At 44.2% G+C, this 14,737-nt stretch overlaps 1 protein-coding gene across 48 annotated transcripts in view; it reads left to right on the forward strand.

Moving 5' to 3' along the window:
• The window catches only part of OBSCN (obscurin, cytoskeletal calmodulin and titin-interacting RhoGEF), a 195,608-nt gene that overhangs the window by 38,446 nt on the left and 142,425 nt on the right, over positions 1-14,737 (forward strand). For 20 of the 48 annotated variants that reach the window (XM_051612322.1, XM_051612270.1, XM_051612275.1 and 17 more), the window contains 9 exons: positions 3,180-3,455; positions 4,148-4,423; positions 5,815-6,084; positions 6,557-6,832; positions 7,877-8,152; positions 8,946-9,221; positions 10,586-10,852; positions 11,916-12,185; positions 12,434-12,697. In XM_051612322.1, coding sequence (XP_051468282.1) covers positions 3,180-3,455; positions 4,148-4,423; positions 5,815-6,084; positions 6,557-6,832; positions 7,877-8,152; positions 8,946-9,221; positions 10,586-10,852; positions 11,916-12,185; positions 12,434-12,697 — 2,451 coding nt within the window. The remainder of the gene's footprint in view (positions 1-3,179; positions 3,456-4,147; positions 4,424-5,814; positions 6,085-6,556; positions 6,833-7,876; positions 8,153-8,945; positions 9,222-10,585; positions 10,853-11,915; positions 12,186-12,433; positions 12,698-14,737) is intronic. The other 28 variants (XM_051612279.1, XM_051612290.1, XM_051612291.1 and 25 more) reach the window with 22 other exon arrangements.

Raw genomic sequence — 14,737 nt, forward strand, 5'->3', positions numbered from 1 at the left:
CACTTCAGTTTCTCTGCCCAAGGGCTATTCTTAGCTGTCTGCCTCAGAAACTAAAGGTTTTCAGTTCTCTTTCAAACCAGATGACCTCATGGCTGTGCAGGGTAAGGTAACACCTTTCCCCCTCTGCTGTCAGTAGAGCTCCTGCCTAGCTACAGTTGCTGTATTTCTCCTGGGTACAACTGTAACATGACATGCAAAGCCAGTGCTGGCTGGAAAATGATCTAGTGTGAAAGTCAGGGGGGATTATGAGTACTCTGACTGGTTGGCTCTTCTGCTGCAGAAATCCTCATCTTACTAGATTATCCCAAAGTGCAGTGGCTTTCTGGGTCTTAATTTATCCTGTTACCATTGCACTCAGAAAGATTTTCAGGGTTCCTGTACTCCAGGACTCCACTGGTAGCAAAAACCTTCCCTATTTAAGGACAGCTTGAAGGTTAGAGGCTCAGTGATGAGTATTGGGATGCAGCTCCAGCTTTTTGGCTTAATATAAAAAGAAGCAGGTGCTGCACACCTTGGGACTGGGCTGGGTGTGTAGCCAAAAAAGCTGATTCAGAAATCTCATTGTTTCAAGACTCATGGTGTGCAGTGAAATCCTTATTTGATGCTGCTGAAAGCTCCATGTCCTGAAAATAGTTTCCCTCAGACTCAGTGGAGCTTCACTAACAAGTTTCAGCTCAGATTGGAAATGTCATCTGCATTGAATATTTGTTTAACTTTAAAATAAGCTTCTAAGGCAAATTACTGGCTGGTGTTAATCACCTTGTAAGCTGAATAAAAGTTTTGCTCTCATTTCCTATCCCTGTTAAGACAGTTTATATTAGAGGGTGAGAAAGCAGAGGACAAGTGAGTAGCCCATCTAGAATATTCCTGCCCTGCTAATTTGAAATTTTAAACACAGCAACCATTGACCCTGGCTGGGCTGTAACTCATTTGTTCTGTGCACTCTGTGCATTCACATCTGTAGGTGGAAGTGGAAATATTGATATTTTTGCAGCCAGTTTTGAATGCAAACCATGGTGTGTGCTCGAGCTCTTTTGGGTATCAGAGTGCTGCTTCATCTGCAGTGGGCTGGCCTGTGCCTTGGAGGAGTTCTGCATCTCCCAGCCTAGGTCATGTAGGCTGCCTTCTTAATGACACCTTAATGACAATGACACCTCCTTACACCCCTTCTACAGCCAAGATAAACCGAGGAGCTCAAAATTAGGTCATATGAGCTGGGTTCCTGCTTCAGCTTGTTCACTGCGGGACCTCTCTCATTCCACGGACTGTGCAATATTGATGTCAAGCCTGTGGTGTGGCCCCCAGGATTGCATGTAGTGCCATGGTCAGCAGTGTAGGAACTTGACCTGAGCTTACCCCTGCTCCTCACCCTCCCAGGCAGCTGCTGCCACTCAGAACACAGACATGACAGAGATGGTATGCAGAGGAGAAAGTCATCAAGGAGGAGGAAAGGGTGGCACTAGGAGGCTGCTGGGGGGAGGAAGGCAGCAACACAGGTTATGGAAGAGGTCCTTCATGGCTGCCAGGGAGAACCAAGAGCCTCCCAGGTCACCTTAACTGGGTAACCTGAATTCCTGAAGCTGGGTGGATGAATTTACTATGAGTAAAGACAAAGAGTTGGGGTTCTTCAACCTGGAGGAGAAAAAGCTCCAGGGAGACCTTATTGTTGCCTTTCAGTTTTTAAAGGGGTCTTCTAAGAAAGATGGGGACAGACTTTTTAGCAGGCCCTGTAGTGATAGGACAGATGGTGATGGTTTTAAACTAAAAGAAGGGAGATTTAGACTCGCTATTAGGAAAAAATTCTATACTCTGAGAGTGGTGGAACACTGGAACAGGTTGCCCAGAGAGGTGGTAGATGCCCCATCCCTGGAAACATTCTAGGTCAGCTTGGACAGGGACCTGAGCAACCTGACCTAAGTGAAGATGTCCCTGCTGAGTGCAGTGGGAGTTGGACTAGGTGACTGTAAAGGTCCCTTCCAACTCAACTATTCTATGATTCTAATTATCTTCCATGCTTGCACTGCAGCTGAAGAACAATGTCAACCCCATCTACTTGTTAGTTCATCACTGATCTTTGGAGCTTGTGCTTCTGCAGCAGTGAAATCATGGACTTCAGCACTCAAATACACACCTGGGACACAAACAGGCAGAGAATGCCTGTGCTAAATGCTGGATGGTTGTTGCTAGGTGCTGTCCATCATGTAGGCAGACCAGAAATATTTTACACCTCTTGTGCAGTTGTTTCTTAGGGTAAATCAGGGAGAAAACGTGGCAGCCCCAGTATTTAGTCTGTTTTTCCTCTCATATCTCAAATGTGCACTTAGATAAAAGCTAACTGTGACCACACCAGTTGGTGGCAAATCAGGTAAAACAGGTCAAAGTACTCAGTAAAATATACAATTTATCAGTCAGTTCTAATTTCCAAGGTGACAATTTAATCTTTTCAATGCATAACCCTGACTAACTGCTAATGATGCCCTTCTGATGCCAACTCCATGTGTTGAGATGGAAACTCTAAGCAGTGCTGTGGAAGAAAGAGATTTTAAACACTTCATTCCTGTTGTTTGTGTTAAGCCTTGTGAAAAGATTCCCCAGGGCCAGTTTTCTGAAAAATTAGAGATTTCCTAAGAAGGAAAAGCATACTTCAAATTCTATAGGTCAGTTTTATGCATAACATAGGCCAGGTGATCCTTCATACTAAACTGTATCTTTATCATTTCTTTGCAATTGAGTTACAAGATATTTTCTGAGCAACACCCTGTCTTCATCTAAAAGGCAGAGATGCTGGGAAATCCCTGTAAATAATTTGATAGTGAGGGTGTCAACTTATAATTGGGCTGTATTGGGCTAGTTCCAGATGTGGGATATAACCAAATATCATAAAGACAAATAAGGGGAAATTAATCTTTGTCTTCTTTATTAGAAATTTGAATATGAGGTGGATGAGCTGTCTGATGACTAGTCAGAGAGTTATAAGAATTATATGGACTGTATTTTGGGGTTGTTGGTTTTGTTGTCTTTTCTTTTGTATTTTGTTCCCTGTGATAAGAAGACCTGCAAAGCAATGTTACTTACAATAAATGAGCCTCTAGAGCATCTACACAAATTACATGTCCTATCTCCTTGTTCCAATATATTTATATCTTCTCTCTTTTTGCCCTATTGTTTTCCTGTTTCAGAAGCTGAAGATGCTTTCACCAACAAGGAGAAGGTGCAGAAGGAGGTGAAAGCTGCACTGTCAGAAAATGCCACACTGAGCTGTGAGGTGGCCCAGGAGAAGACTGATGTGAAGTGGTACAAGGAGGGGAAACTGATCACCTCGAGCAAGAAGTTCAAGGTGGAGTCAGAGGGCAAATCACGTCGGCTGGTGGTGGGACAGGTGGAGAAGAAAGATGCTGGGGAGTACACCTGTGAGGCTGCTGGCCAGAAACTGACCTTCAAGATTGTCACCACAGGTGGGGAATATGGTGATTCTCATCACAGAAAGGTCCATCAGTTCCTTTTACCACAGAGCAAAATGAATCTCTCTCTGGGATCTGTGTAGCCTAAATCTTCACCGAGAAGTGAGGTTGATCAGGCAACCAACTTGCATGTGTCTGTCCCATAGTTGCCTATAACCAGTTGTCTTCATCTGTGAGATGAATCCCACTCAGCTGTTCCTGTTGTTTTCTGATATCACAGTGAGGAAGAACTGAACAAGTTTGCATCATGCCATTGTGATTTATAGATCTAAAGGTAGGATCAGCTCCCACATATGTAGGAAACAGGTCTGCAATCATTCTTAAGAAGTACCTGGAGTGGGCAAGGCTTACACTGGAGTTCCAACAGTGAATGACACTGAGTACATATATGCATTATATTAAGGAATAAAAAAAAAGAAGTCAGATTCCTTCTGGATCCATGGGGATGGCAAGAGCCATAACTCCTGGGGTATTGACTTATTTTGCTCAGAAATGGCTGAAGTGTTGTCTTCAGGCTGTATGATGGGATATGTTCTGTCTGAATGTATCTTAGCTGTAGGTGGGACCATTCCAAAAAGGACAGTCCTGTGGGAAGGTCTCATAAGCACAATTTTGCATCCGATTGTGAGCATTTTGGTCAACATGAACATATGTGTGATTTTTAAATTGCTTCTCCCACCCCACAGAAGAAGAAGATGCTTTCACCAACAAGGAGAAGGTGCAGAAGGAGGTGAAAGCTGCACTATCAGAAAATGCCACACTGAGCTGCGAGGTGGCCCAGGAGAAGACCGATGTGAAGTGGTACAAGGAGGGGAAACTGATCACCTCGAGCAAGAAGTTCAAGGTGGAGTCAGAGGGCAAATCACGTCGGCTGGTGGTGGGACAGGTGGAGAAGAAAGATGCTGGGGAGTACACCTGTGAGGCTGCTGGCCAGAAACTGACCTTCAAGATTGATGTCCCAGGTAAGAGATTGTCTGATGACTTTTTTGTTGTTGTTGTTGTTTTGTTATATTTATAAAGAGACCTTCCTAGTGGCATATATTTTTTTCTAACCTTGGTCTTAATAGGTCTGCAGCAGAACTTAAATGGTTATTCTTAAAGGTCAGTATTCAGGGCATGTGCTTGGATGGTTTGGGAAAGAGAAAAATCCACTTAGGCTGGTATTCTGTCCCTGATTTTGTCCAGGAATATATAGGGAAGAACAAGACAAGCAGGCTGCAATGCTTCCACTCTTTAGGAGTCTCTAGCTCCACTCTTGAATATGTAGTTTCCATCTGTGTTGGGACAGAGTTTCTCTGACACGTCCATCCAGGACATGGCTTTGCTGAAAGAATTTGCCATTATGGCTTCAGGAGGAATTGCACAGCACACTATGTTGAGTGTGAGCTCATATTGGTACCCAGTTGGTGTATGCTGGTGAATCATCAGTGCACACATTTCTGTCCTTGCTGCTAGTTATTTTTGTGGAAAACATTACTCAGTACTTCCTCTCTCATCTTCCTTGCTTCTGTCTTGCTTGAAAGGTTTATCAGGGAAGAATAACAAACTTTGGTATTGATGTTTCATTTCTGGCTGTAGACAGGAGCCTTGAGGTTGTGGGATCTCCAGTGGTGGAGATATTCAGAACTCAAAGGGACAGGGCCCTGAGAAACTCAACGTAATTTTATTTGCTGTCAGTGGGGAAGTGGGACTGGATGACCTCCAGAGATCGCTCCTCACCTGAATTATTTTGAGTGTGATTTTGTACTATTAGTAGCACATGTTATGCAGAATAAATCTGTGAAGTGATGCTATTCCATAAGGACACAAACCCACACAAATCTTCGTGAAGGTGCACCAGTGCTTATGCATCTGTTTCATAACCCTCATTGTTTTTTTCCTGAAAATTTCTTGAACCAAATATGGGGATGGTGCTGGTGGATGAAGGATCCTGCCTGGACTACGTCCTGTTTACTGTAAATATGCAGCCCAGTCTTTTCTGTGGGTGAACAGAACATGATCATCTTTCCCAAGAGAGCCAGTCCATCCTGCTTGGCCTGCTGAGAATGTCTATGCAGTGTGCAGGAAAGCTGGTGTAAGCCTAAAAGTCAGGCATGGCAGTTCTTCCTGTTGCCCAAAAAAGCAGCAGCCAGAAAATGTTCTCTCTGGAAGCAAGCTGTTCCTGCCAGGGCTTCCTCAAGAATTTCTTCAACTCTGACACTATTAACCTTTTCAATTTTAAGGCTGCTTTATTTAAACTGTCATCTAACAGGTGGTCTCCCATTGAAAACCAAGTTCCCTATGATCTTGGCAGCAAAGGTTCAATTTTCATGGGCTTTTTATTCTAGATTTTTCCTTCTTTCCAATCTTACAGATGATGTGTTTGAACACAAAGACAAAGTGCAGAAGGAGGTGAAGGCAGTGCTGAATGAGAACATCACACTGAGCTGCGAGGTGGCCCAGGAGAAGACCGATGTGAAGTGGTACAAGGAGGGGAAACTGATCACCTCGAGCAAGAAGTTCAAGGTGGAGTCAGAGGGCAAATCACGTCGGCTGGTGGTGGGACAGGTGGAGAAGAAAGATGCTGGGGAGTACACCTGTGAGGCTGCTGGCCAGAAACTGACCTTCAAGATTGATGTCCCAGGTGGGAGAAAATTCTTTGGACCAGCTTTCCTACTTCTGGAACATTCAGAAAAATGAATATTATAGTTAGTATATACCTTCTCTGTAAAACAGTATACAATTTGTAAGACAGGGAGCTCCATTCTGTAAAAACTTGGGGATCCATCCATCTCTGTAGGAACAGGGCCCTGAAAAGGGAAGGACTGGTTGCACATGTCCATCCCCACATATTGGTGGAGCCAGAACAACTCTTCAACACAACTGATTCCCAGTGAAATTCAGAGCAGGATCATGATGAAGAGTGGTAGGGTGTCTGCCTGATGTCTGCACTCAAAACCCAAACCAAAACACACAAACTCACCACAAAGCAATTTGAATGTTCTAATGGGTTTAGATGTGTCAAGTCAGGGACTTTGTTTCTGGTGCTACCTCTAAGCTGTGAAGGGGGACTGGACAATATTGTACTTGGAAACACTGCATTTCTCTCTTTTCAGAGCCAGAAGTTGTGTTTACAAACAAGGAGAAGGTGCAGAAGGAGGTGAAAGCTGCATTGTCAGAAAATGCCACACTGAGCTGCGAGGTGGCCCAGGAGAAGACTGATGTGAAATGGTACAAGGAGGGGAAACTGATCACCTCGAGCAAGAAGTTCAAGGTGGAGTCAGAGGGCAAATCACGTCGGCTGGTGGTGGGACAGGTGGAGAAGAAAGATGCTGGGGAGTACACCTGTGAGGCTGCTGGCCAGAAACTGACCTTCAAGATTGATGTCACAGGTGAGACAGATCTTGTCTCAAGTATGGTTAAGGATAATAAAGTAATACATGCAATAACAATTTCACCATGTGTCAGTCGCAGCAGCCTGAGCTTTGTTGCACCCTCTGGGGTTCACCTGATGTTCTGCACCTGATTGCCTGGACTTGTAGGAGTGGGAATATTTGTCTAGCACAAGAGAAAGGCCTGTCTCATTCTTAGTCAGTGTATATAATCATTGCAGATATAAATGTAACAGAAATAATAATCAACATATTAAAATCTCTCCCACTTTTGGGATCACGAAGGTTAATTCTTGTGCACTAAATTTCTTTATAGGAAAGAGCCTTTCAAAACTCATTTCTCATTAGATTTATGATCCTATTTCTGAAAACTGAGAGGTTGGAATATGCTTTGTCATTTGCGTGGCACTTATGGAGATGGATTGATCACTCAGCACTTTTTCTGAATTTGTGCTATTGGATGTTTGAGGTGCTACATGTCACTTTGTCATGAAAGATTCCCGGCAATTAGTCCTTTGGAACAGGATTCACAAGGTTCCCTAACAGTTCTTAGGACGTGGTGATGCTAAAGAGAATGCAAATAACCTTGGATTTCTTGCCAGCCATGATCCTGGCCTACCTGAGCACTATAGGGAGATTTTGTCCCTTTGAAAGTCACATTTATGACAGTGAAGGGACCATTAAGTGTCTGCTCCAGATGCTCATAGTCCCATATTTGTGACATTGACATTTCTCTATAAGTCCTAAGTAAAAGGAATTTTCAGGCTTTTGGTGATATGCAGGGCAAGATGTTCTTTGGGAAGGTCTGAATGAAATATTTTTTCCATGGTGCCTTGCAACCATAGGATTGATGTCAAGGACCCTCTTGGTGCTCTCCATCCCTTGGCTCTTGCTTCCCTGCTTCCCACACTGTGGTTTCATGACACAGAAGGGTAGATATTACCCAGGGAAGTCAATCAGTTTTGGCAAGTGGCAACCTAAGTATTTTCCAAACGACCTCATTTTAATCCCTCCATCAATTTTTTATTCCTTTTCTGCGCTCAGAGCCAAAACCTGCATTCATAGACCAGGAAAAAGTCCAGACGGAGGTGAAGGCTGTCCTGACAGAAAGTGCCACCCTCAGCTGTGAGGTGGCACAAGATGCCACCGAAGTGAAATGGTTCAAGGATGGAAGACTGCTCGTTTCTTCTAGAAAATTCAAAATAGAGACTGTGGGCAAAACCCGGCGCTTGGTTATAGAGCAGCTGGAGAAGAAAGATGCTGGAGAATATACCTGTGAAGCTGCTGGCCAGAAGCTCACCTTCAAGTTGGAACCAACTGGTGAGAACTCACCTAAGCAGGTATCCGTGGGGCTTAGAGGAGAAGTGGACATTCCCAGTAGCTGTGGTGAAGCCATTTTCCTGGGAGCAACATTGGTGAATCTCATCACACATTAATTTGACCTTTTTAATCTGGTGGTGGTGTGGAGGTGGGAATTCTGGCTGGAGACTACTTTTTTTTGGCTGTGGAGATGTTGTCCAATTTTTTTTGTTTAGTGTCTTCTTCATGCACCACATTCCCCAAACTTTTAAAGTGGTGGAGGGGCTGAAAGTAGAAGTGGGAAGTTTTAAAGAGCAGAAATGGAGAATGATGACTAAGAAAAGCTGGTCTGCTGATGTGTATGCCCCAAAATTGCCTGGTTTTGTGGCAGAGCATTGAACAAGGTAGAGAAGTACCCACAATAGAAGGAGCTAATAAATAGGCCACAAATTCAGGTTTAGTATATTAATATTTCTTCTTAATTAGCTCTAAAATCCTAAGAACAGGAGTGGAAAGAATTGTACAGGTCATTTTACTTCTGAGAAACAATCCTTTTTGTGGGCAGCAGCTAAAATGTATGTTTTAATTTCCTTTCCTTTGCTTCTCTTCTAAGCAGAAGCTCTGGGCAGCCTGACAGATAATTTCCTTTCTTCCTGCTCAGCAGAAGGTTACACCAGCCATGAATATTCAGGCGTATTCCCTGGATTATTACAGATTATGGATGAGAAGGTGTTGAGAGAGAGAAACAGAAAATTACTGTGTTAAGGATTTGAGATTTAAGTTGTTAGTTTTCATATTTTAATGTCATTCCCAGAACCAGAAGCTAAATTTGAAAATAAAGTTGTCCAGAAGGAGCCTCTCATTGTTCAAGAACATGAAAGCATCATACTGATGACTTCAGTAACGCCTGAAACTGCTGCAGTGAAGTGGTTCAAGGATGGAACAGAAATCAAGGCGAGCAAGAAATGTGAGATCAAGAGTGAGGGGGCATCCAGGACCCTGAGGGTGAACCTGGCTGAGAGCACAGACACTGCTGTGTACACTTGCCAGACAAAGAATGACAAGCAGGAATTCAAAGTGCAAGTGAAAGGTGAGCAGAGAGGTGCACACAGGTTGTGTCCCAACCCAACAGCTACATTTCCCTCATGGCAGAACCAAAGAATCAGAGAATTCCAGGTTTGATGGGACATCAAGGGTCATTTGTGCCAACCTTTCTTGGCAAAAGCATGGTCTAGAGAAGATGGCCTAGTACCCTGTCCAGATAAGTGGGCAATGTTGAAGAATACCCCACTTCCCTGGGGAGATGCTTGATGGCTGATTGTTCTCATTGGGAACATTTTTAATGAGATAGGTAAAGTAGAGGTGAAGTCCAGACTCTCTCTAAAACCTTTCAAACCTCAAGGCTTGAGCTGCTGGTGCAGATGTGGTGGCTGCCCCACCACAGGCCAGCAAAGTTCTCCACCTTCCAAGTACCCAATTTTTGTCCTTTGCTGGCCACTCAAGTGAACCAGGAGGCTTACAATGGGTGTTTTCCCTGCTGTCTGCTCCCCACTGTCACCACACTGTTTCTGTCTCCTCCTAACCCCAGTAGATGGGGCACAGCAGAGCCTAAGCTCTTCTCCACTCTAGTCCTCAGCGTGGCAAAGCTGAGGAGGATATAGAGGGATGTTGTGTGAGGAGATCTGTGAGTTAGTCACATGGTGAAAGAGGACCTAAATAGTTTCCTCCTCTTTTCCTGGGATGATGCACCTGGGATGCTGTATCCTAATCAAGGCTGAGGCTATCTATTGACAGGTAGGATGAAGCACAGCTGGTCCACAGATGGTGGTGAGATGGGTGATGTCCCAGAGCAAAGACTCGCTCATTTCTGTTCAGACACTCAAACTGGAGATCTCTGCAGCTGAGGTGCAACCTCTCAGCTCCCTTTGGAGTCATTGCAGAGGAGTGGCTGCTAAAAGATAATATATATCTATATATATAGATAGATAATATATATAGATATAATACATCTAACTTATCAAAACGTGTCCTTCAGGATGAAAAAAATCAAACCCTCACTTTCTCTGACTCCATTGGCCGTGTCTTCAGTGACAGGAGAGACAAAGGAGGCTGGAGCTTGTGCATCCATGTGGATTTTTACTTTTAGTCAGGCAAATCAGGCTCTGATGTAAAAACACTCCAAAGTCTCAGCAGGTATGAAATTAGAGAGAAAAGAAAGCAAAACTCAGTCTTGTTTAAAGGCACCTGCTGTACAGAAGGATATCGGTATTAAAATTCCATGTCAAAGGAATCTCCCTAAATTTCCTCCTTTCTGGTTTGTTTCTCTCTACACTGATCCCAAAATCTGTCGGGTTTTAATTTTTATATTTCTTCTAAGGTTGGCCAGAAATTATTTCTTAGAACAAGTTTCTTATCTTTTCCCTTCTCATCATTTTTCCTTCTTCTGCATCCCAGAAATCCCAGTGAAGTTTGCAAAAAAACTTGAGGCCGTTAATGCTGAGATTGGGGGCAGTGTCTCTTTGACCTGCGAGGTGAGCCACGCCAAAGGGAAGGTGGTGTGGTACAGAAATGGTGTCCAGATCAAGCCCAGCAAACGTTTCCAGATCCATGAGGATGGGGTGAAGAGAACTCTGACAATATCAGGGGTCCGGGCTGAGGATGAGGGAGAATACTCCTGTGAGTCCAGAGATGACAAGAGCAGCATTTCCGTCACTCCCAAAGGTATGAACTGCATGGGAACAACGTGGAGGGATCCTTGGGTTTTGTCCTCAGGCATTGCAACTCTGCAAAGCTGAGTTTGTTTGTGTGTTTGTGCTGCCTCTTTTGTTGACAGCTAAATACAAAGCTCTACTTCCTCTCTCAGTGTCAGTGGAACCTCTCTTTGTGAAGAACACAATGAACTCTTTACTGTGAGGGTGGGGAGACCCTGGCCCAGGTTGCCCAGGGAAGCTGTGGCTGCCCCATCCCTGGCAGTGTTGAAGGGCAGGTTGGATGGGGCTTGGAGCAGCCTGGGCTGGTGGGAGGTGTCCCTGCCCACGCAGGGGGGTTGGAACTGGATGATCTTTAAGGTCCCTTCCAACCCAAACCATTCCATAATTCTACGATTTTGAGACCTGTTGGACTCTGGTCTCTTAATATGTGGGAAAATTTGCCTTCATCTTGCATTTGAGTCTGGAATCAAGTATCCCAAATATAAGATGAGATTTCCCACCCCTTCTGTACTTGCCTTTCCTTTCTGGCATCTTCATACACAAAACTTTCAGACATGGGAAATGTGATGACCCACACAGGGGAAGACTGAAGGAGGATCTAATTAATGTCTATAAATACATGAGGGCTGGACATCAAGAAGGCAGGGACAACCTCTTGTCACTTGTGCCCTGTGACAGGATGAGGGGCAACGGATTCAAACTCAAGCACGGAAGTTCCACCTCAACATGAGGAAGAACTTCTTTACTGTGAGAGTTACAGAGCCCTGGGACAGGCTGCCCAGAGAGGTTGTGGAGTCTCCTTCTCTGGAGACTTTCAGGATCTCTCTGGAAGCCTTTCTGAGTGATCTGCCCTAGGTGTTTTGGTCCTGCTCTGGCAGGGGGGTTGCACTCGATGATCTTCGTAGGTCCCTTCCAACTCCTAATACTCTGTGATTCTGTGATTAACATAATCACTTGCTGTAAGTAATAAAAATAGATGATTCCAACAAAATCATCAAAGCATTTGGCTCTTTGAGGGTATTCATGCCATGTCTCAGAGATATGGTCCAAAGTGTTTTATTCCTGTCCATCAGCTCCCAGAGTGGTGAAATTCGTGACGAGTCTCAGCAGCGTGGTGTCTGAGGAAGGAAAAGAGGCCGTGTTCAAGTGCACTGTCTCTCCCAGTGATGCTGTGGTCACTTGGCTCAGGAATGGTGCCAAGATTGAAGCCAGCAAGAAGTACGTGATCTCGCAGGAGGGCACCAACCACAGCCTCACCATCACTGACCTGACGCTGGAAGATGCAGCCGAAATCTCCGCCAGCGCTGAGGGGGTGGAAAGCAGAGCCAGCCTCCGAGTGCGAGGTAGGAAGTGAGAAGGACCCTTTGACCAGCTGTCAATGAGGTCAAACGACCTCATTGTGATGGTCTGTGTCTGACCTTCCCACTGACTGATTAAATTAGCAGTAGGGAAATTGGGCTTTCACATCATTAAATATGGATTGCCAGAATACGCTGGGACTGAGGATCCATGAGCCACCATTGCAATTCTCTCTGAAAGCCTCTTTTCTGGGAACTCTGTGTTCTTACCAATATTTATTCTCCTTTGGCAGAGGCTTCAATCTCATTCAAGAAGAAACTGGAGACCAGAACAGTTGAAGAGAGGGACACAGTGACCTTGGAGGTAGAGCTGACCAAGCCTGCAGAGGTGAAGTGGATGAGGAACAGCATTGTATTGAAGCCCAGTGAAAAAATAGAGATCAAAGCTGAGGGAACAAAGCATACCTTGGTGGTTAAGGACATCTCCTTTGCAGACAGGGGCTTCTACTGCTGTGAGAGTCCTGATGACAAGACTCAAGCCAAGATCAATGTGGAAAGTAAGTTGAATGATCTTTGGTACTATAAATTCTCTGGACAGGGTTCGGAGGTAGATTCCGGTCTCTTCCATTATCATAGTGGCCACTGCCACCCCCACCTGCCATGGGGACACAGGGACACCACTGTGGGCTTGGCTACCAGTCAAATGACTGAAAGGAGGTGGGAGCAAGGGCACTAAAAAGAGAACAATTGTCTCATTCTTGTTTCCTCCATCTTGTTCCACCAGCTTTCAGTCATGCCATTGACCATGAAGCCTCTTGGCTGATTCTTCTCTTTCCTCTTCAGTTTCTCACTCCCTGGTACACTCTGGGTTTTTTTTCTTATATGGCTTTTATCAAACCATTCCCTGTTCAGCCATCCATTGTCCTAATTCTTCTCTGCAAACCACCTCTTTCAGAATGTATCTTTATATTCAGTCAGGGTTACAAAAAAGCTACAAAAGCCAATCTTCTGTCTCAGGCTGTTGCCCTTTCAAGTGAGCTAATGGGATCTCAGCTGTAGCCATGTCCTTTGTTTTCTACATTCTTTTGTCATGACTGTTACAGGGTAGATGAAGACAGGATTTAAGCACTTAAGGACAACCTTATTTTATCTGCACCAATTGGTGCTGTGTAAGTCATAAATAGAAAGTAAGGATGGAGTAGATGACAGGATTCAAGTACATAAAAGACCGTTATAAAGTGGAAGGGAACAGTCTGTTCTCCATGTGGAAATAATGACAGGAAATATTTTACTTCAATCATGATGAGAAAGATCCAGGTTATACAGTAAAAAGCTTTTAATGGTTGGAGGGCTGAACAGTCAGACTGCAGAGGTTTTGGAGCCTCCACCATGGGTTTAAGAAAAGGTCAGTGAAATATCTGTCTGGGATGATGTAGAGTCCTGAGCATCTCCAAGATGGAAAGTCTAGATTATTTTTCCAGGTCTTTCCAGCTAGTATTTTGGTCTTCTGATGGTATCAAAGATGTAAAAAATCAATTATAGACTCACAGAGAGCAGGGTTTGTCAGCTCACTTTCATGCACTGCTACGACAGCTTCCTCTTCAAAAGCTTTCTGGCTGACAGTTGCCAGAACCTGCTGCTTTACTATCCTGATATGGGGCAGGTATCACTTCTACTGGCAGTTGCTCATCTTTTTTTCCAAACTGAAATAACTCTAGAAAAAGGAGAGAGGTTACCAAGAACTGGGAGTAGTAGATTAGTCTTGGATTCATGCAGCCTAAATCCAGCACATCACTTTCAGCTCCTTCTGTAGTCAAGAGAGAGGAAAAAAAGAGCTCTAGAGAGTGTTTTAAGTCTTTGGTGCACTAAATTACCTGCTAGAGTGTCTTTCTGAGTCTTCAAGGAACCATGAATGACTACAAACCTGTTTTAGAACTAGACCCAGGTTTACTGCCTCAGAAAAATGAGGTGAATTTGGTCCACAGAAGGTAAATAAATAGAGCACTTCCATGGTCAAAGTGTTTTGGAAGAATCTGGTGCAATGTGGGACAGTTTACTGTTCCATCCTCTTTCACCCATTACAACCCAAGACATTTATTTTCAAGCTCTGGGTGATACTCAGTTTCATTCCAGAAAGATATTTCAGCAATAGGTTGTAGATTCAACTACACCTGGTTTTAGGCACTGGCTGTTGCTGTAGCCATGTAGTAAACCCAAAAATGATGGAGCAGTGTTTATATAGGAAGTAATTGGCTAGTCCTGGCAGCTGCCAACATTGTTTTCTGCAAGGTGAGTCATGCAAGTATAAATTTAGATCTCTCTCTGCTTTGTAAACTTCCTATTCTGATGGAGAGAGAGGATCTTGGTTTGTGCTCTCCAGGCACCCAGCTGCATTCTCATCAGTGTCACTGTAAAAAGTAGCTCCTCTCTTGATGAACTGAGGTCGTTTCATGCAGTGGTGGGAACTCACAGTGATCTGAGAGTGATCATGGTCAAAAAGGGGAATCGTGGCCCTGTAGCAGGGAATTCTTTTTGTGTGTGATCATCCAAGCATTAGCCACGAGCTGCAGCAGGAAAGGGGCCACATAAAAGAATCT

Source organism: Apus apus, chromosome 2, assembly GCF_020740795.1.
Source record: "Apus apus isolate bApuApu2 chromosome 2, bApuApu2.pri.cur, whole genome shotgun sequence".
NCBI lineage: Eukaryota > Metazoa > Chordata > Aves > Apodiformes > Apodidae > Apus > Apus apus.